Source organism: Pholcus phalangioides, unplaced genomic scaffold (assembly GCF_987345545.1).
Source record: "Pholcus phalangioides strain wild (caught in Gottingen) unplaced genomic scaffold, Ppha-v1.0 ptg000037l_1, whole genome shotgun sequence".
NCBI lineage: Eukaryota > Metazoa > Arthropoda > Arachnida > Araneae > Pholcidae > Pholcus > Pholcus phalangioides.
The window spans coordinates 2,216,884-2,244,068 of NW_028301624.1; the positions used below are offsets into that span (position 1 = coordinate 2,216,884).

Below are 27,185 nucleotides of genomic sequence, written 5' to 3' on the forward strand. Positions count from 1 at the left end.
AACAATGGCATAGAACATTTTTGGCACCAATAGATTTTCTAGTCATCTTTGTGATCTGGGATTTGTCAAGACCTCACATATATTATAACAGAATTTGCTGCCTTCTCCACTTGTCACTGACGATTTCCACAGGCAATGCTCGATTTTATAAAGAGCAGTACTCTTGGTAATCCAGCCATGAACTAGTTTGGCTCACCCAATGTAAACCAGCATTTTTTATTCGAACACAGAAGAAGAAAATAGGTCACTACATGTCTATATGCGCAGAAATCTATATTATTCAAATGGGCTTTTGCAACTGATTTCCAGTAATCCCGTAATTTTGGTGATCAGGCATAACCTGGTCTGATATGTGCCAGATTAGGGGGTCTACTGTAGACCCCTGGTTTCAAATAACATTTCTTTGAACGTCTTTCCTATTTATGAGTCGTCCAAGTTTATAAAACAAGCATCAACTGTATCATAAATATCATGCCATTTTTCAAATAACATTAAATAGTTTGTAACTACAGAGTAAATCGACAGCATGTTAAAGTATATCAACATACTGTGTAGCATTTAAGTATTGGTATATCTAATTGAATATGCACCTCTTCTTGCAAGCTACCTCAAAAACTGAGTAATAAATGGTTATTTCCAATTACACCAATGATAATTCATAAGCAACCAGATAAGCGTGACAAAAAAAAATTAGAAGAAAAAATTTAATGACTGAAAATGCATGTACATCAAAAATGTCCTAATTTGTGATTTCAAACGTGAACGATGACAATCTCGAAAGCGGATAAACACTTGATCAAACCAGCAGCTTTTCTATCTCTTGCTGCAACGCTTGTATCTGCGGCTTCAGCTGAGAGCCCTCGTTCGCAGTGATTGAAGCGGATATCACTGGTCTTGAAACACCACAGGCCCTTCCTAGAGCTACGGTGGGGGGGAAAAGGTGAAAATAAATATTCAAATTACAAAACTACAATCATTAATCTTGCAAATAACAGAAGGATATAGTCATAATAGCGTGGAGGAAGAGAGTCAGTGAGCTTGGATAAGATAATATCAATGTTTTCACACTATGTGCCGAATATTCTGTGAATGAGTCTGTGACGTCATGGGTGGAGATACAAGATGCATTGCACCCCCCCCCCCCAGCATCAAAGGTGGAGTCGACAAATTTTATATATTTATGAATTGACATCGTGTCCTCCCCCCACCCCAGCAATAATGACCTTGCCTCCCAGACTTTCAAGTGTATCTCTGCCTATGTGTGGCATTCATCCTACTGGTGGGAGGCGGAACCTTGCTTTATCTTATTTGCATAAAGGTTTCAGTGGAACACAAAAGGTTACGAGTCCAGCTATAGGGAATTTTTTAAAAAGGATGAACTCTTTTACAGCTAGTTTTTTCCCTCAAGGTAGACTCGTCAGTTATTTTTATTTTTTTCTCTTTACCCTTCTAAGTGGCTTGGACTTGTTCTGTGTGATGAGATCTTTCATTTTCTTCCTCACCCCTCACAAATCCAAAACATACCCATACGCCCTCTATCTGGGCCATGTTGGACTTTGAAGAGTTAAGACACCAGGGTGTATACTATACCACCACCCTCACATTCACACTTAAAAAAGTCAGAAAACCATCTTCAGCTGATCACTGCTGCACGATCACAGGTATCGACCAGGCTTTCAGGACATGGTAGCCAGTGACTTTCCCCAGCCGCTGTGTGGTGGTCAGGATGGACTCTTGTCCTGGGGGGTTTCCCAGCTTCGAGGCACAAATGCGCGCGCGTGCGAGCCAGTCTCCCATTTGAAAAAGTCTCCGCAGAGAGCATGCAGACCTACAACATGAAACTGACAAAACATGAAAATTCAATCATTTCCATCTTTAAATACAAAATAGATGACAGATGGCAGCACAAACATGGAACAAATACAACTTGAGAAAACAAATACGTTAAGGATGCACATACACTAAGAACACACATTCCGGCATGTACTGACTCATTAGAAATTCCATAGAGGAATGTGTACGAGGTACATGAAAGGTTAGTAGTAGCGGTGACTTTTCACCATAAAACTGAGCGGCGGAACATGGTTTTATAACCTCCCTCAAATTTTGCTTTTGGTGAAAATCCGTGTTTGGAACTTGGGATTGCGCAATGGTAATCGGCTAAAAATGTGATTTTCTAAAGATTTCAAATTTTGAGTTGGCTATTCCTTTGGGAAAAACTTCTGGTTGCCACGGCGATCACACAGACCTGCAACACAAATATGCATACATTGAACTTCAAACGCACGCATTACCAGTTTGGATGCAGGGCCGCAACTGGGAGGGACAGGCGGCCCAGTCTCCCGGGCTCTGGACTAGGGGGGGGGGGCACCAAAAAAAAAATTCACCCTTCATAACTGCTTCTTCTACATTGGATGTGCCAAAATGTGTACCTGCCCTATTTGAGAAAGTATCTAGTTGCGGCGCTAGATAGATGGCACCACCTACTGAACACAAAACACGCCAAATGATGGGCACTCACATAAGAACACTTAAGTTTTTCCAACACAAATCTGATGTAGCTCCCATATTCAGGTGTGAAAATGTGGCAGTTAAATGGCGACAGATCAGAATGGTGGACCATCAGGGAAGGAAAATAAAATCATTTTACCAGGAAAACCAAAGTGTGAATATGGAATGAGAAGATAAGTGTCTGAGAGAGAATCCGATTTGCTTTAAATTTGATCAGAAGATATTGAAAATGCTAAGATATTTCTAATGAAATGTAAAATCAATCACAAAGGAATTTATACCTTGATTATTAGTAAATATATAAATGTGTGCCTTCAACTGTTAATTAAAGTGGATCCAGCTTATAACGTTTTTCAAAAACCGTCATAAAAAACGTTGTAAATAGCAAAACACTAAACAGGAAATCTCAATGAGAATTACTTATTGTTAGGACCATGAAAATAAGTTGTACTAAGTGGAAAGAAATTCTAAACAGGAGAAACGTTATAAGCGGGATCAACTGTACATTTGTTTTAGATTTATTACATGCGCGGAATTCCATGGGTTAAATTCTCAGTGCTAATGAGCTTCTTTGCAAGTTTTTCCTACTAGTAGACAATGAAAGTAAATGAACATTTGGATAGAACACGTTTTTAGAAATGAATTACTTGATTCAAAGATACCTTCTTCTCTTACCTAGAACATGAACCACCGCTCAGTCTCAACGAAGAAATATAAGCAGGTGATCAACGACCTGGGGCATGTTGGAAGAAAATTCATAAAGATACAAATGAATTATGGGGGGCGGGGGTGTGGGGGGCCTAATTTTTTTTCAAAGGGACCCCCTTTCACTCAAAAAGGACACAGATTTTTCAAATAACCTTTTTACCGGGACCCAGGTAAATTAAAGTCTAGTGGCATCTCTGTTAGCGATTACATAATCTAGTGAGAATGATCATGATGGAGATTTCGATTTGAACCAAAAACTTCTGGACGTTTAACCTAACTCATATCATCACTTTCTCAATGCCTTGTCCGTTGTACTTTCAAATTGGAAGGTAAAATCAGTTAATGAAATTTATTCTCACAATATTACACCTGTGAACATTCACATTACAATATTCTGCATGCTGATTATAAGGGAAAACTTTTTTTTTTATGCAAGCGAAATTTACACGCACGCAGACTAAATGCGGGAAATTACAGAATGGGTAAAACAAAAAGCAAAAATAATCAGAAAAATGGGGAAAATCACTCACCATGTTTTGACTTCACGAAAACGTACGGCACGTTCTGTTTCAAAGAGAAAAAAAAGTTTGATTTAGTTATACATACACACGACTGAGATCAACATGTTTACTATGTGTATACATTAGAATAATCTGAATTGACAATAGGTGAAATCATGTGCAACCTAAGCTAGCTTGTCTAAATGTATTGGTGTACATCAGGGCTGGACAAATCCCAGGTGACCATGGCAACTAAAAAATTGGTTATTTTTTAGTTGCACATAAGATTTTCTTTGTGTAGTTTCAAATAAACCACAGGCTGAGAGCAGCACAAAATGTCTGGAATTTTTTGCAGCACATCTGTTAACATGAAAGAGGGTCACTATGCCCTGAAAAAGTCAAAAGCAGCATCATTTTGGAATTTTTTTTGGTCCATTTTGGAAATTTTTTTGGTTTATTTCGGAGCAGCAAAATATAGGATTTGGAGCAGATATTTATAAACTGCAGCCGCGAAATTAACTTACAAGAATATTTCCCATTAACCCCCACCCCTTTTCAAAATAAAACAACTGCACAGTCAGGACCGTCATTTCAACATTTTCTGAGGGGGAGACAAAGAGCATGAACTCAATATGTGCATGTATGCATATATATATATACCATTTCTAGTGTATATTTTAAAGCCGGGTGAAGCAAGCGCTTCCCCCTCTGACAGGCCTGTGCACAGAACAATAGTTATCAAACATCTTTTAATCTTGTTGTTTTTGGTTTTTCAGGCTTTCGACGCCTTGTTTAAGAGTGGCTGGCATAAAATTTTTCACACTAGTCTATTTAAGATGAGACACTTTTTGCTTACTGAGGGCAGTAGTTGCTGTCTGGAACTACAGCAGTTTAAATGGGCTAAAAATTTTCTTAGTTTTCAAATTTTTTATACTCCGAAAGAAATTGTTGCAAAATGGGAAAGAATTTCGGGAGAATCAACACGATGTTTGACGATTTGACACTCGTTATTTAGCAATATTGGCAATTTAACACTCGTTATTTTTCAAAGTTACTAATTAGCATTTGTAATTCGGCAGACTTGCTCTTGTACTCGCGGCATGAAATTTTTTTTCATGAAACATCTGGATTTGATGCAATGACTATGAACTATAGTAATTTTTGCTGCTCACAGTGGCGACGTTTTTCTTTCTTTTTTAAAAAATGGAAACTGACTCACATTTGCGCTTTAAAGCTAAAAGATCATCTTCAGCTGCACGATCCGGATATTATTGGGGTTTCACAATGGAAAGCCTGATTAAGTGCCGATAGTTTAAATAAGGAACCACAGTTAACCCAATACGATTTTTGGGGACTGAGTCAAGCACTAGAACTTGCCAGGAAAATTTGAAAACTGATTCAAAAAAAAATCTACTACCTTCTTTCATTTTGCGAACTTTTCTGGACTTCCGGCAACTCTTTCAACGAGAGACCAGATGAATTATCGGTTAGACATGCTTGTCGCAGTTAAAAAAAAATTGTTTTGGGGTAAAGTTACGAAGAGTAAATAAAAATTATAAATACTCTTTGAATAGTTTTCTTTCTTTGAAAAATTTTCATTCAAATGTAAAAAATATCTCTGTAGTGCTTACAAAGCATGAAAAACACAAATGGTTAGCCCACAAGTTTTTTCCCCAACACAGTACTTTACAGTGTAATCAAACTACTTTAAAACAGACTTCTATTTTTTCAAGGTCACGAGACAGCATGACTACAGAATACGGGAGGGAGTGGTGCTGAAAAGTACAGAGGAATAAAACATGATCTTCTCAGAACGAATCGTTTCGCAACAAGCAGGAACAAAAATTTTTTAGCATCCTCTTCGAAATTCCAGGCATAATGAGGCAAAATTTGCTATTTCGCGCAGAAAAATACAGAAATACATTATTGGCGCAGGATGGTGCAAGATGTTAATTTTGGCGCAGGGTTCCCACCCCTGATATTATCAATACATTGTCAATACCATAAACAGTTGTTAGCAATTAATTACAGACAATACGTTCAAGGTATTAATATCACTGTACCCACAGTATGCACACCGCAAAAAATAAATAAGATTTTTTGCAGCCGGCTTAATTTGTGGGATATAAAAGTTATCAAAGCATCACTTAGGCACTTACAAAATAGTGACCAAAAAAACCACAAATAAAGCTACAAAACTTAGATTGACCAATCAAGAGTTTTACAAGTCTAAGAAATCCACATGAAATCAATTAACTGTAAAGTGATTCATTTGCACGAAGGCGGGCATATGTAACCAACCAAAACGCAACTTCAAAACTTGTAAAAACCAGAAAAATGTAAATTTCTTTTTGTTATATTTTTGTTACCGTAATCGATAGCTGATCAGCATTTACAGTAGCTGTTAGCATAACTATAGCGAGTACAGTCGTTAATTTACCCACAGTATGCACACCGTGAAATCACAAAGAATTGTCACGGCCGGCTTAATTTGTGGGATGCAAATGTTACCAAAAAATACAAATTGGTGTATTCAATGAAATCAATACATACAAAAACAAAAAGTATAAAACTACATAAATGGACAATCAGCCGTCATAAATCATTGCTGCATTCTTTCAAAAACAATCATAACGTATAATGTAACAGTATAAGAACTTTTATTGCTATCAATTACAGCAGAACCTAGATTATCTGAACACATCAGGACCAAAGGGTGTTCGGAAAAGTGAGAAGTCCGGAAAATCGATTGCGACACAAATTCGATAAGGCAAAGGAATAAATTGAAATTTAGCAACAAATGATAAACCCTCCCCAGCAAAACGGTGATAGGAACGGCTTTGTTGTCAAGAAGACTCACCCCTCCCTCTCATTAAGGCACACCAATGGGATCAAGATGAATTCGTCAGACAAAAAAAAAAATATATATATATATACAGCAGCTAAATCTGCTCCTATTTACGCATTTGTTTGTCAATAATTCATAACTACATAAAGTGTACCTGGATTCACCCCTACTTTACATCTATAGCTCACAGGTACGGTATGTACAATTGTATGGAAGTGGATTATTATACAATAGAATGGAGCTATGGAACAGGAATATGGAATTGGAAGAGGATTCAAGTTCCAAGAAAATACCAACTGTTGAGCATCATTGACTATAAAAAAATGAAAATGAGTGAAATTGAAAGGTGTTCGGGTGATCAATTTGTTCAGAAAATTGATGTTTGGATAAACGAGGTTCTACTGTATGTTACCATAAGCAATAGCTGAACATCGCTACAGTTGTAGCTAGGATCAACTATCACCAGTACAGGTAGTTTTTATACCCACAGTATGCACACTGTGAAATTATCGATAATTGTACAGCCGGCTTAATTTGTGGGATTCAAAAAGTATAGAACATAAAATCCAGCATATATAAAATCAATCTATCTAATATACAAATTGCCACAAGAACAAAAACACAGTGAAACACCTACAGAAACGATGCTCAAGGGTCTGGAGAAATGTATTGTCATAAATGAGATGTATTAACACTAAGTTTGTCGGGACCAGAGAGTAATACAGGCAACTGTCATGGTTAATTTTCCATAAACATGGTCAGTGCCAACATGGGGACTTTCTTCGCATCAAAATTGGAAGCCTTGATAACTGATACAGTGCTCGCTAGTTTTGGCACTCCTTTATCAAACTGCATTAATTAAGTCCTTTTGCAGGGCTTTTTAACCGAGTGATTTTTTTTGCTGGGTGGACGGCGCATTGACAAGAGTTCAAAAATTTTGAATACCAATCTAGCAATCAAGTGCATTGAAAGTTTTTTAGATACCAATATTAATTTTTTCAATTGCCAAGGCACCTGAGATTTGTCAAGCCCTAGATTATATACACCCTTTTCCTGCCTCCCAACATGCATGACATGAAGGGGAGAATACAGCACATTCATTCTTTCCATCATATGTCACTAACGGCAATAGGTTGCAAGCATTAAAATTGCTGCATGCATTACTATTGCAAAATAGTATTTGTTTACCCACAGTATGCACACTGTGAAATTATTGAGAAATTTCACAGCCGGCTTAATTTGTGGGAGAAAATATAGAAAAAAAATATGGAAAAAAAATATGGAAGAACACAAACACAACAATGTCTTAACGTACTCCAAATTGGCTGTAAACAGTTACTGAGTTGTGATCATATAAATGTGTATCATAATGTTCTCACCTTGTCCTCACAGAGGAGGGGTAAATGCAAAAGAATCTCAAGCGGAGTCGTGTCAGCAGCCAATACAATGACCTCAGCTAAACCCCTATTCAAAGTCTTGGTAGCTAGAAACATGCACAAAATATTGAGTCAAAAAATTTTCAATGGGTAATGGAGATTTCAGACAATTCCATAAAAATGCATTACAGTAAACACCCCCCCCCCTCATGCCTCAGATGAGGTCACCCCTCTTTTACAGACAAATAATAATTCCCGCATGCATAATAAAAAAATGTTTTTCAAACCCTCTGATCTCCTTAACAATCGCCTCTTTTACGGACAATTTTTTTGTTCCACCTGTGTCCGCAATAGAGTGGTTTTACTGTATTTACCAGTAGGAGTAAAACAAATAATTCTGTTACACTGTCAAAACAGCTATAGTGTAGTCTCCCCCTTTTTCTTTGTCAATGTTTCTTTTCCAGCTTCTAGGCACTTTTCTTCCTAGTCTGCGATGGTTGCCTATTTTCTTCTACATAAATTTTTCCTGTCCCCCATTTTTATTTCCTTAGGTTTCTATGTTGCCATTATACTGTTGGTTATTGCCTTGAGGGTGATGTCACACCCTAGAGGTTACTAGTAAGAACATAGATGCTAACTTTGGAAAATGAAAATTTGGGAGGTTTTCCACGTGGATTCAAATTCTGTACAAAAATAAACATAAAAGGGATCTTTTTGAAACATTGTAGGGATATTTTACTGTTGAAAAAATGTGATGTTGTGCAAGCCATAGCCAACCAGCAGGTTTAAATTACCTGTGTCAATATTACTTATATGACCAAAAGAACCGTCACTGGGCCCAATGGTCAAAAAGTAGGTACACATGATTGTGTCAATTTTAAATGATGAAAGACCAGATTGATGCCAATTGGGGAAAAAAAAAAATTTTTTTTGTTGCGATTCGGTACAATGGCAACAATTTACATAACACTTAGGACATCATTCCACAGATTAAAAATGAAAGCAGGTCTTTTTTGGGTAAATTCCAGAGGCGCCATTTTAACTTTTTCCAGAGGCGGGGGGGGGGGGGGGGGAGACAAAAGCACATGTACTCAATGTATATATGTGTGTGTGTGTATATGTATACATACCATTTTTAGTGTATTTTCAAAAGCCAGGGGGAGCCCCTCCCAAATGATGGCCTCCTGGAAAATCTGGGAGACTCTGCACGTTGAAATTTATTTTTGTTCGCGAAACAGCATCGGTATAAGGGACACACCAAATTGGAGACTTTTTTTCCGACGATAAGTTGCCATCGTTGGCGCGCTCTGGTGCGTTGTTCCAGAATGTTTGAAGAATTCTGCCAGGCGGTGCTGCTTGTTTTTTTCCGTGTTCCTAGCGCGTCTTTCAATGGGACTGCCATTTTCAAACTGGTTTTCTCTTTTTCCATTCCATTCTATTTTTTTTTCTTCCAAATGACGTAACTTTATAGCCGCAACGTTTTGAAAAACCATTGGGATAATTCATTTTCTCTTCCTTCCGTATATATGATGTAGTGTGTGTCTCGGATTAATTATTTTGGATATCTTTTACCTCAGGTTGTACCTTTAATATTTTCCAATATTTATTCTTTTCTACATGCCCCTGCATCCTTTTTATTTTATTTAAAAGAATCTGGACACCCGGAAAGTGAGTCCGGGTTTTAATTTATAACACATAGAATATATTTATTTATACAACACGCAGGACCGTTGTTTATAAGAACCCGGATTCCCGGAAAGAGTCCGGGTTTTAATTTATAATTATTTTTTTTATTATAATTATGCTTGCTCAATCCAGCTCTTATTTATGTTTCCATTTCTCTTGTGTTTCATGATATTTTTCATATTGTTTTCTATGCTGGCGATTTTTTTTTTTTTTGGGTGCTCGTAATGTGTCTAATGCCCTTGGCGACTTTTGATGGGGTCGTCGAACATATTAGGCTCTGAAAAAAAAGTCCAAAAATCGCCAAACTGTCCCTTATACCAAAGCTGTTCCGTAATCTTTTCTTGGGACTGCATTTAGATTCTCTCAGAGGTTGTACATTTCCTATTGTCATTGTGCTGCCTGGCAGTCCGGTGGTCAAGGAGCTAGCTTCTGACTGGGCAGGTCTGGGTTCGAATCTGGGTTAGGGCATGGATGTCTAACCCACTAACAAATTCCTTGGACAGATCATAAAGATCTCTTGGGAATACATGACCACATTATTATTAAAATTAATTTTTTACGTACTAACCATTACAATTTCAATCCCGCAATTGTTTTTTTTATTGAACCCGGAGACAGTTTTTGACCAACCCCAGAGAGCTTTTATGACCCTGACCATTACGTTATTTAAAATATAGGGAGTCCAGGGTTTTCTTTATTTTCAATTCTGATCCCTTATTAAATCAAAGAATATTTTGTTTGTCATTGTTTTTATCGTTGCCTGTTTTATATCGTAATTTTTTTTCCATTAAACAGCCATAGTATATTTTTTTAAAGATTTTTCTCTTTGGCAAAAAAGACATCGGGAAACACGACTCCATTTCACTCTCTTCTTTCATACTTTCTTCTCCGGGGACTTCTTGTCCCTTTCTGATGTTTTTCTTCACCAACTTTTGTTGCCATTTTCCAAATTTTCTTGTCTCATTGCAAATGTTTCTCATCAATTCCACTAGCTTTCTCCCAAGCCTTCGTTCTCATCAATCAAATCCCCACAATAAAAAAAAAAAAGTTTTGTTTAAAAAAAAAGGTTTTTCCCAGATTACAGACAGGAAATTACTGTAGTTTTAAGATATACTACGAATTTGAGGTTGAAGTTAAACACCTGCAAACATGAGCTCTGCACCTCATATCGGTAGAAGAAAAAAAAAGTTAAGATAGTTCGTAAACCAGCACAAGTATACCTTCATTGGCACCCTTGCGTAACTGTTTGTAGTTCGCGGCCTGCTGCACCAAATTCAGGATTTTGGTCGTAAGAGTAGCATCTGCCAATGGGTAGGCCTTGGGATTCACTTCTTCTGTCTAGAAAATAAACAGAAAGGTTCAGTCTGTTTTATCTCACAATGATTAATCAATTTTACATGGATATTTAGATGCAATCTGATTTCATAATCTAAGTATTAGTTCAGTAACAGATTAGTGCCACTAATCCATTGGCACCTCACAATTTGCCACTAAGTCAGCGGGAAATTATTAGGCATCATTACCAATTCAGGTACTGCTACACTGCGAGTATTCAAACACTCATGGGGATGCCATTTGTGAAGTTCCAACAACTGGCTTATTATTTGGTAATCTGGGTTACCGTCAAGTTGGAAAACTTTTTCATTGCCATTGCGCGATACTTGGCGATATATAGTTAATGCATTGAATTAGCTCCACGTGAGGTCATCAACTCAGAAACGAACAAACCACAAAGTGTAACAACTGGCCAGCCTGTGATGGTCGAGTGGTCATAGTGACGGACTCGCATCGCGGGGACACGGGTTCGAGCCCCACCGTCACCACAGTGGTGGTCGGCTGAAGTTGGTTTTCTGTGGTTCCCAACTTCAAGGCGCAAATGCGAGCCGATCTCCCCGTTAAAAAGTCTCGTCACAGAGAGCAACAGTACATCACCCACTTCACTTCTGAGATATAGATGGCAGCACTGAAAAATCATACACAACACTAGATACGCACTCAGACTGTTAGGTACACACACACTTACACTTCCGGCACAACTCACTAGGTAGTAAATTGCCTATGGCGATAGACCTGAGTGGATAGAATAATTGCTATGAGTTGATAGAATAAGCTATGATGATAGAATAATTGGTTTCGTCGCAAAGCAGAATCGACGAGCGAACTCAACTGTTACATCCATGGTTGAAACTTCACTTGGTTAGATATCTGCCAGTACTGCACACCCAAGGCTTTACACGAAGCAGGCACAGATCCAGGACGATATGAAAAAGAACCAAATCGTGTACGTTCGTTTGATCTTCCCATATTTCATGGGACAGACGAAATTTCTTTTAATATTCAACTCTAGGGAGGGATGTTATTATATAAGCCATGTAAGCTTAACTTAGCTTCATAATAAATTCGTAGTGCGAAAAAAAATGACGAGAGCCACCCTTGTTGGGAGGGGCCATGCAACAATTCATATACACCTCAAGGGTCCACCACAGGGTTTAAGCTACAGTCGCATTTTTCACAAAATGCAAAAGAAAATCGTAGAATGCGAAAAAAGTAGCCACTTTCGCAAAAATGCGTACAGGAGGTAGGCAACGAGTAGACATCCAACCATCAATCATTACATTATGGGTCATTCAAGTATTACATCAGCATTGGGGGACAGATTTGCTGACTTTTGATGACAGGTGGGGGGTTGCTTACGTCATCAACCACCCTTTTTGAAGATATGAAATATTCTAAGCTGCTGACAACATAAATTTTGCTGACAAGGGGTGGAGGGGGTCAGTGTTTTGCTGACAAGGGGGGGGGGGAGGGGTCAAAAATGGCTAAAAATCTGCTGACGGAATACTTGAATGGCCCCTTAGAATCGTAGCATTTTGCTAAAGCTTTTCCTCCCATTTTCGCGAAAGGAATTTTTTATCCAACTCAAACCCTGGTCCACCATTTCTATACTCAAACATGTATAATCCCAAAGTTCAATAACCCAAACTCAACAGCATCGAAGCCGCTTCCACCCTTTCATCTATCATGTTAAAATATCAATAACGGTCTCAAAATCAAACCCACACACAAAACTTGATCTTTGTATCGAGATCTTTAACCATTTATTTAATTTTACTTATAAATTTCAGATTATAACAATTGAAATGACTCATACCCTTAGAAGGATTAAATCATTCAAATAAAATGAAGTCAAGATACGAAATTGGTCGGAAATGCAAAAACACGTGCACCGCCGATCATAAGCCGAAAATGGCTCGTTTTATTTAATCTAAATAAACGGTAACTTTCAGTTAAATGTCACATAATTATTCGAATTTAATGACTGGCCTTACCATTTTATCGATCTCGCTTCGCAATAGCAACGTTTATCATTCACTAAAACGTACAAATATTTGTAAAATCAACAAAGGTCTCGCTAATAACGTGAAGCCGCTAAAAACACGCTCTCGCTCGTGCCTTTCAAAATTTATGATGAGGACAGACTTGAGAATTTAATGATGACTTATTCCTACTAGCACGCACTTGTGTTGTGACAAGAAATATGACGCGTAGCATCAAGGTTTCTAGAATATATACTATATATGCTTAGCAATTTCAGCAATGCTTGGCGATTGTTTTTGGCGTCAGTTATCAAGCCCAGTTGATACTTCGACCGTGGTGACTTCGTGGACTTCAAAAGATTATAATTGGCAACTTTGTTTATCTTTGGCATCGTTGTCAGTGGAGTCGCTGTTGGCGACAATCGGTGATTTTCCCGTATTTAAAGACCATTTTTTGTAATTTTTCTCGAGTAAATGTGACCAGCATAGATTTAATAAACTTGAATTCGACTCGTTAAAAATTTCACCTATAATTACAGGAAATCGACAAACTATTAGAAAAAAAAATCAACGAAATGTCCTGATTGTATACGATTAAAATATGGTCAAGTGTTTCAAATTAGTTTTGAGACTTCTTGATTGGGATTGGCGGATTGCTATTGTACGGCCTGAAAATGAGCCATTCACAAGTGTTACCGGACGATATCCGTAGATGACGCCACACAAGTACAAGTTGTTGACATTTGATGGTGCACTGCAGCTGGCTTTAAGCAGCCTCGTTGTTTCCTTTCCCTCTCTTGGACATAACGAGGATCAGTGGAGTGAACAGTGCTCGATCGTCGTTACAGAGCTTTGGGTGTCGACTCTACTCTCAATTGAACTTGTCTACAAGTAAGTTATCCACAAAGTGTAATTGATATCTTTCAAATGTCATTTAGTAACGATCATTATTTTGAAAAAAAGTAGAATGTATTGTAAGGGTGTAGATATTTATTAATGTTTTGCAAATCGACCCAATAATCAAAGTAAGAATTAATTAATTCGTTAAAAGGGAAATTTTATTGTTTGAGTGACTAATATTTGCCTACCTCCTAATCAAATCCGAAAATGAGGACCGCAAACTCAGTTCTGGAATACATACAGATCATTAGCCCACCTATAAAAGGACTATGTGTCCATGGTTTTCTCCCTTTCTTCTTAAAATGTCTCACGTTTAACCTACAACATACTGTGTTTTAAAGGTGTTGATTGACTTGCAATCAATCTCCAGTGAGACGTATTTACAGGCGGGGGGGGGGGGTGTGCTAAGCTGGCTATAGCCCAGGGCCGCAAGTTTGGAGAGACAGCAAATTTGGGGATTGTTTGGTCAACAAAAATTAAGAGCAGAATGGTAGGAGGTGTGGCAAAGCCAAAAATCTACCTCTGTCTATAGAGCAAGGGACTATGTTGGTGAGCAGAGGTTCTTCAACCTTTTTCTAGTTGCAAGCACTTCCGGTACTCATCATCAAAAGAAGAGCACCTGTACGGCAAGTTTGACACACAAATGCATGAAATCAGAATGATTTTAATTCTTGATTATAACTAGTACAAGGTGTCTAATCGGGAGGTTGATTAAGTGCTTGGGAGCACAAAGTTAGACACAGGCATAGACCATTATGAGTGTTTCAGGGAGCACCGTGGTGCTCACGAGCAGCAGGTTGAAAATCCCTGTTGGTGAGTGTCCAAAAGAGTCACCTAGAGAGTGTGCGCAAGTATATGAGTGACCAAAACAGTGTGCAAGTATGTAGAACAACCTAAAGAATGACCTTTAGAAGGTGTGCACATGGGAATTGTGTAATAACGACCGAAAGAGTGGCCTAGAGAATGTGAGCATGGGAGTGACATTGAGAGCAAAGGATTAAAGGAGACAATAAAATCATAAATAGTGTCGCGACCAGAAGAGAAAAGGTTCTCAACATTTGGAAGCTTGCAGCTTGATTGATTTCTTTTTTTGTGAATGGAAGGGCCGATGATACACAGACTAATAGAAAATAAATGAGAAATGAAACAATGAATCCCTTGAGACTTGACGGTTGAGAAGCAATGACCTTGAGCATGTGCAAGCATGTGAGTGACCAAAACAGTGTTCAAGTATGTGAAATGACGTGAAGAGCGTGTGAACATGGGAATGTGTAGGCATGGGAGTGACCAAAGAGTGAGTTTTAAAAGTTACCAAGTGAACGAGGGACAAAACAAGAATGATCTAGAGGGTGTGAAAACATATAAGCAACTGAAACCAAAAGAGTGACTTAATGATTTCGGGGGGGGGGGGAGTTCAGAGAGATGGTGAATGTGAGGAATGAGTGGTCAAGAAAATTAAAGTACAATGAGAGAAGGGGTGGCATATAAATTGAAATCCACCTATGTTTAGAGAGTGAAACACTATGTCAATGAGCAACCAAAAGAGTCACCTAGAGAGTGCACAAGAATGTGAGTAACCAACACAGTGCACAAGTACACAAAATAATGGAAACAGTGACCTAAGGAAGGTGTGAGCGAGAGAGTGTGCAAGCATGTGAGTGACCAAAATGATGTGTAAGCCCACCCCACAGAGCCGGATGTTTTGCATTGTTCTGCAACAAGCCCTCCGTTGACTGCGGTAAAAATTCCCATAATAGTGTTTTCTACACTTTTCTTAAAATTCTTCCAGATTGTTCTGCAGTGACACTAATTGTTCTGAGATGTACATCACAGATTTTAGCATATTTTGCTTTGGGGTGTGTGTAAGTATGTGAAACGACCTATATAGGATGTATGAGCATGGTAGTGTCAAAGCATAGCAAAAAAAGTGACCTAGAGCATGTGCGCACAGCAGGGTTTAAGCTGGATAAAAAAATTCCTTTCGCAAAAAAACGAAAATTGGGGGAAAAGCTTCAGTAAAATGCTACAGTGCTAATGTAATGATTGATGGGTGGATGCCTACTCGTTTCGTACCTCCTGTACGCATTTTTGCGAAAGTGGCTATTACTTCTTCACATTCTACGATTTTCTTTCGCATTTTGCAAAAAATACGACCGTAGCGTAAACCTTGGCGCACAGGAGTGACAAAAGGAACGAGTTACCTAGTGAGTGAGCCACAAAAAGAGTGACCGAAAACAGTGTTTCTCAACCACTGGTCTTGAATGCTTTGCAGTTTCATTCTTCCCATTAATTTGTTGTTAGTTATGTGTGTGAATGGGCCTTTCACTTACACAAAAGTGATTTACCAGGCCACAGGCTTCCAAAGGGCGAGAACCATTGATTTAGAGCATGTGAAAACATGTTAGTGACCAAAACCAAAAGAGTGACTTAGAGACAGTAGCATATTTAGAGGAAAGACCCAAGCGGGCTATAATCCATTACAGAAAAAATTTGTGGATTGAGTGGTCAAGAAAATTAGATTGAATGGGTAAAAGGTGCAGGGCAACCAATCTGAGGCGCCTAGATTTTCCCTGCGATTTTGTCAAGCCCTGATCTAATGAATCTTTTTCTCCCCTTTGTTGATAAAGTCTAAACCTGATATAGTCCTCTAAACATGAGATGAAACTTGGTTACACCATGACATGTTATGTTGGGCTGTTCTATATTTTTAAATAAAGCAATTGCACATAGAGAATCGCTTATAAGCTACTGAGCTTTCGCATTTGGCTTCTCCTTCTGGGAAAAAAATAGATTTGTCCGATTTGACATGGCTTGGCATGGTATAAGCAAGTCCCATCTTATGCTTGGAGGATTATGCATTTCCACATTGGCTAGTAAGGCAACTTTTCCAGAACCTACTCAACTTGGGGGAATGCCCCTATGTTTCAACATGTATTTAATTTCTAATAGAACATTTTTGACATTCGTCTAAAGTAGGGCCAGATATAGCATAGGCGGAGATGGACTTGAAGGGGGGGAGGCAGTATGATGATGATGATGTCAATTTATATATAAATATACATTATATCAGTCGACTCTGCCATTGACGGGGCCCCCCCCCTCCCAGATATCCGCCCATGGAAACTAGAGGGAGCATGGGGGGGACAGACAACTGCCCGGGCTGACAGTTTTAGTGAGAACAAAGGGCACCTTTAAAATTATCAAATTGCAATGTTAGGGGAGGGGCAAAAATCCTAGTTACGGCCCTGGTCTGAAGTGTTGTTTAATGTTTTGCTCAGCGTTTTCCTCGAGTCCAAATCTGTTTAATGCATTATTGATTTTGTTGCTAGACTGTAACCAAGTACGCGGGAAGTAAGTATCTCGGCACTATTGATTGGTGCTGAGATACTTTCATATTTGAATGTATGCACCATCGTTCAAATTAAATTTATCAGTGTTTTTCATCAATGCGTAGACGCCTGCGGGCCGGAGGTTGAGCAACTCCCCCTCCCCCAGTGTTATATTGCAATCATTATAGATCTGAATAGGATACGAATACAGGACTGAAATGTAAAATTTAGGCGCAACAGTACCACTTTTTTGTCTTTTGTTTGTGTATGATTTATTAGTAATGGCATGGGAGGAGTGGAAGGGGGTAAAAAAGTTAGACTGAAATAGGAGGGGGCGGCAAAATTTGTATAGCCCACATGCGGCAAAAACATAAATATGGCCCTGGTTGCAAGGGGTTTTATAGTTATTAAAATAAAAATGTTAACTTTTTATATGGACACCCTGTGCTCAAAAACCCAATTTACAAAGATGTTGTCCTGTCTCCCCTGATGCCAACAAAAAAAAAATTAACGTTTCTAATTGTAATATTCACTGAGATGTTCAAATTCGAAAAATGGAGGAAAGTTTGGAGAAAAAGCGTTAAATACGGGTAAACCGTTTTATCTGCATTTAACGCTATTCCCCCCCCCCCCCAGCTTTCTTTCGTTTTTCGAATTTGAATATCTCGCATTCGAATATCGCATTTAGAAATTTTGAAATTTTTTGTCATCAGGAGGGACAGGGCAACAACTTTGTAATTGGGTTTCTGAGCACAGGATGTCTGTATAAAAAGTTGCCATTTTTACTTTAATAACTATACAAAACACCTTGCAACATAAATGACAATATCTGAGTACTAAATGTGTTATTTGGATAATACTTTTCCTAATTGGAAGCATGTCTCAAGGCAACGGTTCGCCAGTAAAAATACCATACGTCCTACATATGGTATGTACATTGTATTTTATGTAGGATGAGAAATGTAGTTTCTCAGTTGCTTTCGGCTTAAAGATTGTTAAAAGTGTCTCAGCTTTCATGAGTGGAGGGAATGGGCTTTTTCTTATACATTTCAAGCTCATAAGTAGAACCCGGAAGTTTAGGCACTAAAAATGGTCAAAATAGGCAGGAAAAAAAGGCGCTAAAAATGCCTAAAATAAGCACTAAAAAAAGGCATTTATAATTTTTGAAAGGAGGAAAAAATAACAAAACAAAGGTACTAAAAGTCCAAAAACCAGCTGAAAAATTGGTTGCACTTAATCCGTCTATTGTTTTAATTATAGTTTATAATAACTGCGTTATTATCCAAGTTAAATTGATTTCAAGCCCAAAATAAAATGTTAGTAGACCCTCAGAATTAGATCATTTCCAGGGCCACCATTACCAGCCCGTAGAGAAAAGGATCTGTGGGGCTCCCTTGAGTTGCGAATAATTCTCATTTATTTGTTGTATTATTTGGAATAATCATTATCATTTCTATAGTTGAAACATGGCTATCTTGTTCTATTTTTGTCAAATATTACCACCAGTGCCGTCTTAACGCATGGGCCCACCCGGGGACCTCAAGAGAAGAGGCGCCTCGCAAAAAATTAGATCTGGCTAAAATTTTCTAGATTTTACCTCGTAGGGCCTTAGAAAAGTCACTTGGTCCGGGGGCCCATAATGCTCTTAAGACGGCCCTGATTACGACGTATGTGGGACTCCTTCACGCTCGTTGCCCTGTGTGGTCGTATCTGCCACACACCCCTGGGGGCGAATTTAGTTAACGTTTGACTTTGGAAACCAAAAATTTCTTATTTTCCTCTGCTTTTGTAACACGGGCTGCGTTTCTCTAAAACAAAATCATTCATGTCTGACACCATCCGATTAAAGCAGAGTTAATGCATGGCAACACCAATCTCTCATATCACTTATTCGAGATTGAATGGGGGCAGTGGGGGGCTTTCTGATGGAAAATTTCAAAAAGAGTTCTCAAAGCTCAAATTATCCATGTTTTATAGATTATGGCCTCTTAAATTCACTAATAAACTTAAAACTATATTAAAATAGGCATTTATGGCACGAAAATTTCAAAAAAGTCATTTTCACCAAAAAAAAAAAGACATTTATGGCATTTTGCCTGAACTTCCGGGCTCTGCTCATAAGTATTTTCAGGGATTAGTTTTCGCTCATAACTTGGATTACTTGCAATTTCATTTACTTGCAAGACATTTGTAACTTGAACCACTAAAGAATTACTTCAAGATATGAATGCACAGGGGTGCCTGACAATTGGCACTAATCTGCAGCTGAAGCTAGGATTGAATCGTGAAACAATCAAATTGCAGGAAAATATTTCCATGTAAGATAAGAATAGCAGATACTTTATAACGAAGGTTTTTTTGGCAAGAATGGGAATTCTTTTTAATGGGATTAAGTTTCATAAAATCGGAAATTCTTTTTCAGAAACAAAATTGTATTGTGAAATGCACATCGCACTTTCTATAAAAAGTGCGTTTCGTCAGCGACATTCTATGCCTATATGATGATCTCTATATAAAGATAGTTCTGTTAATTTCCAGAACCGCTCGAATTAAGTGATATCTGCATAACCGCAGTTTCGTTTATGTCAGTGTTTCTCAATTTTCGCAAACCTTCGGGACCATTAAAATGTCTAACAGTTCGACGGAGGACAATTTACAGCAGTGGTTCTTCAACTTTTTTGTCACTCCACGACTCCTTTGCTCCGGTCAACGTTTATTCGCGGCTCCCCAGAATAGCCTAATGAATAATCCTTTCAAAGCACTGAACAGTCACACAACCAATATCGACAGCTTGTCTCTGAAATTGGTGGTACCCCTAAGAGTCGCGATGCGCACTTTGATAACTACTGATTTGATACTTCATTCAAACCCGTTTGAACATCGTTTTTATTTATGACATGCGTGAATAGTTTTCATTTTAGTTATAATTAAATTCTAGAATCTATCTGAGGATCACCTCTAGTCCGCGAACCATAAGTTGAGAAACGCTGCTTCCAGTATATTTCTCTCGTTTATCATGTATCTGTTATAACGATCGGATATCACGAATTTTTTTCACGTTCCCGTGCGACTTCGTTATATCCGGGCTCGACTGCCAGAGCCGTCGTAAGCAGTGGCGTCGGAGCCGGGGGTGCTGTGGGTGCTCGAGCACCCACGGAAGTTTGTAAAACAGGTCCGAGCACCCACAGAATTGATTCAGAAATCGAAATTTCCTACATGGAACTCAAGACGAGCACCCACAGGTTCGAAACACTTCCGACGCCCCTGGTCGTAAGAGCGTCAAGCCAACACCAACCGTAGCAGATGTGTTGTTGTCTGCTATAGTTGATGTTGGTCAGGCCTCTCGGGCAAAGTGATTTTCCTGAACCCCCCACCCGGCTAGACATGCATTAATGCATTCGAAAATCTCAACGAGATTTTATTCTCACGAGGTCCCTTCTGCACTTAAGGCCCATGCGTCAAGACGGCGCTGTCGACTGTATATGCTTTTCGTAGCATATTCATGAACTTTTTCGAAAGTTATTCAATAGCTACGTGATTTTTTTTCCCATCGTGCTTCTTAACATCTCAGCGAATAAAAGTGCATGCATGATTGTCATTCGAAAAAAAAAAAGCCTTCACCTTGAATATCACTGATTTCATAAGTGGGTTACAGAGAAAAATCTCAGACGCAAAAGCATTCGTCCCTGGGACGGAAACGCGTGTTTTTCGTTTAGTTCGTTTTTCGGCCACTCCCGGAAATGTATGTATGTTTGTACGGTCAGTCCAAATACTATTCGGACCACAAAGTCAATAGCCAAACATCGCTCGGCGTATTCGAGGAATTCCTAAAAATAGCATATACCGTAGCCTCTCATAACACCACTGTCAGGCTCGAAGATAATAGTATAAATGCTATTTTTAATCCCTTTTTTTCGGAGTCCGGAGGAGCCGTCGGTGAAAAACCCTATTCCACTTTCCGTGCAATTTTCGAACAGGTTTTTTTTTTCTTCACGCCCTTAATCTTTATTTATCTGATCAGGTTTGTATGTCGTGGAATATTTATCTATTTTATTGCTCTTGCATAATTTACGCCGTCGGTGGGTGTCAGCCCATTCATTCAGCTTTCAATATCGCCTGTTGGTGACTTTCATTCTTTTCAAAAATGAGGAAGAGGCTTTTTTTCCTTCGTGGTCGCTGGACGATTAATAGGGAAATTAAAATTTGTTATAGATTATTCGTGTCTTTATTTTGGCTACCTGATACCCATTATTCAAGCCAGTCAGTAATACTCAAAGTGCGCATCGTGACTCCAAAAGTGATTAGCAGAGAATACTGATATGCTCATCTAAACTGAAGAGCCAAAAAAACTGGTACAGGCATGCGTATGCAAATAAAGAGATATGGAACCAATCAGAGTACGGCCCTGCGGTCGGCAACGCCTATATAACACAACAAGTGTCTGGCATAGTTGTTAGATCGGTTACTGCTGCTACAATGGCAGGTTATCGAGATTTAAGTGAGTTTGAACGTGGTGTTATAGTCGGCGCACGAGAGATGGGACATAGCATCTCCGAGGTAGCGATGAAATTTGGATTTTCACGTACGACCATTTCACGAGTGTACCGTGAATATCGGGAACCCGGTAAAAAAATAAATCTACGACATCGCTGCGGCCGGAAAAAGATCATGCAAGAACGGGACTGACGAGAATCATTAAACGTGACAGACGTGTGACCCTTCCGCAAATTGCTGCAGATTTCAATGCTGGGCCATCAACAAGTGTCAGCGTGCGAACCATTCAACGAAACATCATCGATATGGGCTTTCGGAGCCGAAGGCCCACTCGTGTACCCTTGATGACTGCACGACACAAAGCTTTACGCCTCACCTGGGCCCGACAGCACCGACATTGGACTGTTAAGGACTGGAAACACGTTGCCTGGTCTGACGAGCCTCGGTTCCGATTGCTTCGAGCTGATGGACGTGTACGGGTATGGAGACAACCTCATGAATCCATGGACCCTACATGCCAACAGGGGACTGTTCTAGCTGGTGGAGGCTCTGTGATGGTATGGGGCGTGTGCAGTTGGCGTGATATGGGACCCCTGATACGTCTAGATATGACTCTGACAGGTACGTAAGCATCCTGTCTGATCACCTGCACCCATTCATGTCCATTGTGCATTCCGACGGACTTTGACAATTTCAGCAGGACAATGCGACACCCCACACGTCCAGAATTGCTACAAAGTGGCTCCAGGAACACTCTTCTGACTTCAGACGCTTCCGCTGGCCACCAAAATCCCCAGACATGAACATTATTGAACATATCTGGGATGCCTTGCAACGTGCTGTTCAGAAGAGATCTCCACCCCTCTTACTCCTACGGATTTATGGACAGCCCTGTACGATTCATGGTGTCAATTACCTCCAGCACTACTTCAGACATTAGTCGAGTCCATGCCACGTCGTGTTGCGGCACTTCTGCGGGCTTGCGGGGGCCCTATACGATATTAGGCAGGTGGTTAAGTTTTTTTTGGCTCTTCAGTGTACATAGCCAATACAGAGATCACTGATGTTCATTCTACATAGACAATATATAGAATACTGATGCTCATATACAAGTATTAAACTTAATATGAATGAATTTTTATTGCTGTGACAACCATGGCAACATGACCGTTTGGGCAAAGAAGCATATCAAGTGCACAGGGGCTGAAGATAAATTACCTTTAGGGCAGAGGAGCCGTAAGCACATGAATGCTACTCTGAGGCGTGACACAATGTTTGCGGAGCAAAAAAATAGTTTTCCTCTCTCTACCCTCATTTCTTCTCTAAGGTTTTTACCCGTTTGAATTTTGTGTGAAATCTTTTTCATTGTCTTTACTGACATTGCTGTTTTTTCTCAAAGCTCTACTGATTAATTTGGAATGACATGCAATGATTTTTTAATATTTTTAATTTTTTTTGTATAGGCCTATATGTTTAATTTATATACGTTCATATGTTGAATTTTATTTGTGTGTACATGTTTATTTTAGTATTTGTGTAACATATTTGTTTTAATTTGTTTTTTTAAAGTATTTATTAGTGTCATTTTTTATGCATTTTCCCCTTGCACATATTCGTGTGCTTGAATATGTTATTACTTTTTACTGACATTCCCCGCTATTTTCAATTTTATTGATTGTTTGAATCGTGCACTTGTGAAGTTAGAGTCTAATGGCCTTGCACTGGTTCGTATATTAAACTAAATAAATAAAATCTTTTTGGTATCCTCCCCCATCCTCCGGCCTGGAGGAGTTGGCAGAAGGTTAAAGAAGAACCCGCGAAAGGTTGGCTATTCAGCTTGATTTTAGAGTGATTTCAATTTCTTGTGTAACAAATATGGGGATGGGGGGATTTAGGTTGCGCGCGCGTACGAAAAATAAAGATTTGGGCCGCACTGGGATAAGAAGAGTTGTTCTGGACAACACTTAAAATACAAACTGCAGTTGAGGGGAGAGCGCAATCCAAAGCCATTTGAGAGCGCCTTGAAATTTTTCTCAGAATCAATACTTTTGAAAATTTGGCTTCTCGAGAATTTCAGCAAAGAAATTCTGCCTTTTTCTTTGGCTTGCTTTTTAGCTCGGGTAAGTATGTGTATTGAATCATCATGAAATCACACTGCGCATGTTTATGAACTATAAATTCACAGATCCCTGATTTAATCCATAATAAGTTGCGCTCAACTCTAACTAGTTGTCAGAATTAATCAGCTTTATATTCCGCAATACGATGGTGGTTAGCACCAGAATGTGATAACGATCGAAAGGCGGATGTTTTTGTAGAATTACTGTGAGTATTTTAATAATAAATCATTGTCTGAAACGGTGATTTCCAAAAGGTATGCCGTGAGACAGAGGCGTCGACATGGAGAAAACATGGGGGGGGGGCAAAAAGGGGACTCAAGCCAGTACGTAGAAGAGGAAGTATGTTCATTGATTATTGGAAAGGGGGGATCTGAAATATTCTTAGCCCCCGGGTTCCGGCGCCTATGCCGTGAGATCGTTCAGTGGTGTCGTAGTTGGAGCCTGGGCTTTGTTCTGTTCAAAAAGAAAGAAAAAAAATTAAAATTGGTGACGCTAGATTTTTCGTGAATAGAATTACCGGCGTTGTTGAGTTGTGATATTGAAGTGGATCTTAGTGTTTCGAATTTTGGCCTGGTTTTCCATCCTAATAATTGGATTAGTTGGCTCAGAATTATTAACCTCTCGTATTATCTATAAGTTATCTGAACGGATAATTACGGCAAGGGAAGGAAGAAGTACGATGATCTCTCGTTTTCTCCATCTTCTCAGATAGAAGAATCCGGTTCGAATTGATTTCTCATTGGCTTTTGTTCAACTTCTCATTTCCTTGCCATGAAGAAAGGAAAAATTATAATTTGTTTTTATTGTTTTTTTTCTTTCGGTGATAAAAACGCGGACAATGATCCATTAATGCGTGACCGAAAGAAGAGAATTACAAGTTCTGAAAGTTTCGAGGCTCAGACACGCGCTATCGTGGGCTAGTTTCGGTTTTGTTTTGTACCAACGCAGTAATATCAGAAGTGAAAACAGATTTCATTCTTTCTTATCGAAAGAAATCGGGTCAGGGCTTTTTTTCCCCGCTCTGTCGTATAAGAAACACTGGCTTATATATAAAATACGCATTTATTTAGGCTATACGAACTCCTTTTAAGTAGCCGGTTGCTTGCAGTAGCGAAGAGTGGGTTATTTTATTGATTACGGGTGCTTGTAGTGTTGTATCCTTGTGGAGTTTTATTGCGTGGTAATTCGTGTAAATGAAATAGAACTAGTTGTTATTCAACCTGTTGAAATTTGAAGCTGACAAATGCTGACCGCTCTGAAAATTATCCGATGTGTTGAAGGTGTCGCCATCTATTCTTGTTGAAATGGAGAAGTCGTTATGTTTTCCTATACCTAGTCTTTGTTTTTTAGAAAATATTTTCCTCCGACCGAAGAATTACTTTTTGCCCGTTTCCCGAATAGTGCGGCGCATGTCACGGCCAATGTCCGAAGTCTGGCAGGTTCGCGAAATGTCTTGCCATTTTCCGAACCGGTCAGATTTTGGATATTTGAGGTAATTGGTATTGCCAGATTACTTTAATCAAAATACGGGTCGTATATTCCTCGGGGCACTATTAACTTATAATCTAGATGGCAGCACCGACTGGGATACTTATAGTATTATTTTGCAGGGAAAACCTTAAACCCCCCCCCCCCTCAGAAGGAAAACAAAATCTGGAAACTTCCCCCCCCCCCCGAGAAAATTCTGCGTACGCCTATGTCCAGGTGCCATGCCGACTGAAATATTGGTAGTGGTGCCTAAAAGTTTTTATATGTGATTAATAGCTTGGGCAAATGAAATACGCTTGGCTTTTAAAATATTTTGTTGTTGTTGCCTAGACTTTTTCCTTGATTTGTCAAGCCCTGATGTGTACCACCGCGAATTTCCGTGCAAGTAACGTCGGCTCTGCTTAAACGAATATCAACGGTTTTAGCACACAATATCCAATTCAACACCTAAACCCGGTACTCAATTATTTAGGAAATCGTTAGTGTAGTTTTTATATTGAAAACTAAACATGAAGGATCAATATTAATAATCTTTCTGGGATGAATCGGACATGAAAATGAAATTAAAACTATATTTAATTACAACAATCGCAGTACCTAAAATCTTTTCTTTCCATTGTGAAATTTTGCGCTCTCTATGAGCTCAACAGAGAACAAAAATAAAGCAATTAAATGTAAAAGCTGAAAACATTTTATATAAGAGACCAGTACCCACTCTTATAAGTCTAGGTTTTTTTCTATGTCTTAAGTTGGCAACATATTTTCCATTTATGTCAAATGTACTGTATAAAATTGTACAAAAAATATTCAATAAAAATGCTATGAACGTAGTGGCTGATTTGTATAAATGGGTCATGTGAATCATAATATTCGATTGCAGGAAGTATTCAGCAAAAAGTTGCTGAACGTATTCAATTAAGCAGTGTAGGTTGACATTGTCTCTATGGGAGAAATTTTGGCTCCAGAATATTTCAAATGAGTAGGGTATCTGTTTATCCATTCCCCAATTAAATGGGACTGACTGTGTATTGCATTGATGTGTATGTCATTGTGGGTGATGCATCTAACTTCAAGCTTGAATAGCCATATTTTTAAGATAAAATACTATTTAATTCAAGGTGATTAATAAATCGTATATATAAGAGAAAGAGCATATATCCATCTTGTGTAAGAGTCGGAGATCCACTGCTGGCTTCTAATACACATGGCCTCCTCTGTCCCTCCAAAGGGGCATCTAGTCACCTGATCATCTTGTGTTCTAGTACAGTTTGTATTGAGATTCCTTCATGTAACCAGAGCATGCTTGATATGAGCCAGTTGTTTAGTGGACTATGGTCATTCCCAAAAGAAGAGTGCAAACGTTTCTGACACTTTTTTTACAAAATTTTGGAGTACTCCGGTAGTAATTTTAATTTTTTTCTAGCTCTTCATTTAGTTCTCTGTCATATGGCATTTATTAATTTGTTTCAGATGGTATCTAATTTTTTAAACAATCAATTGTTTGTAGCAAAACGTCAAAATCTGGCTGTCCCAGCTTCAAAAAAAAGTGTTAAACAAAAGAGACTGCAAATCTGGAATTATTTTTCCAAAAGACTTGGAATCATGTTTCATATGTATGTGCCATAGATGAATAATGTGGACAATAAAATTTAATTTTTTTTTACTTTAAAAAAACTATTTTGAGATACCATGTTCTATGTTCGTGTCCCGAAATTTTTCTCATTTTAAATGTTCACTCTGTTGCGGTCATTTGGGAAATATATTTTTATACCAGATCAAATCTGATAACACTTTTGAGCTCATTGAAATGGTTACTTTTAATGCTGGATAAATGTTTTTTTTGGATTTGACTTTTGAAAAACAACTTAAGAAAAACAACTTAAGATTCATGTTATTACCTTAGTATCA

The 27,185-nt window shown here is 38.6% G+C and overlaps 2 protein-coding genes across 2 annotated transcripts in view; one reads left to right on the forward strand and one right to left on the reverse strand.

Annotated features, from left to right (window-relative positions):
• Positions 1–690: 690 nt before the first annotated feature.
• On the reverse strand, positions 691–13,165 carry hoip (NHP2-like protein 1 hoip). Its single transcript, XM_089253366.1, has 5 exons — positions 12,959–13,165; positions 10,850–10,967; positions 7,947–8,050; positions 3,750–3,783; positions 691–921 (listed from the first exon to the last, which is right to left on the reverse strand). The coding sequence occupies exons 1-5, from the start codon at positions 12,959–12,961 to the stop codon at positions 797–799; spliced, it is 384 nt and encodes a 127-aa protein (XP_089109492.1). The 5' UTR covers positions 12,962–13,165; the 3' UTR covers positions 691–796.
• A 491-nt stretch (positions 13,166–13,656) lies between these two features.
• Positions 13,657–27,185, forward strand: part of LOC149065898 (high affinity copper uptake protein 1-like) — a 29,335-nt gene continuing 15,806 nt past the window's right edge. Inside the window, exon 1 of the mRNA XM_089253334.1 lies at positions 13,657–13,837. The gene's annotated coding sequence lies outside the window, so the exon portion shown is untranslated. The remainder of the gene's footprint in view (positions 13,838–27,185) is intronic.

Bases quoted from the DNA above. Each gene is read 5' to 3' on its own strand.
- hoip (XM_089253366.1), bottom strand. The intron at 3,784-7,946 runs GTGAGAACATTA...TCTTTGAAACAG, and splicing joins CCCTCCTCTGTGAGGACAAG to AACGTGCCGTACGTTTTCGT. The intron at 922-3,749 runs GTGAGTGATTTT...CCCCCACCGTAG, and splicing joins TTTCGTGAAGTCAAAACATG to CTCTAGGAAGGGCCTGTGGT.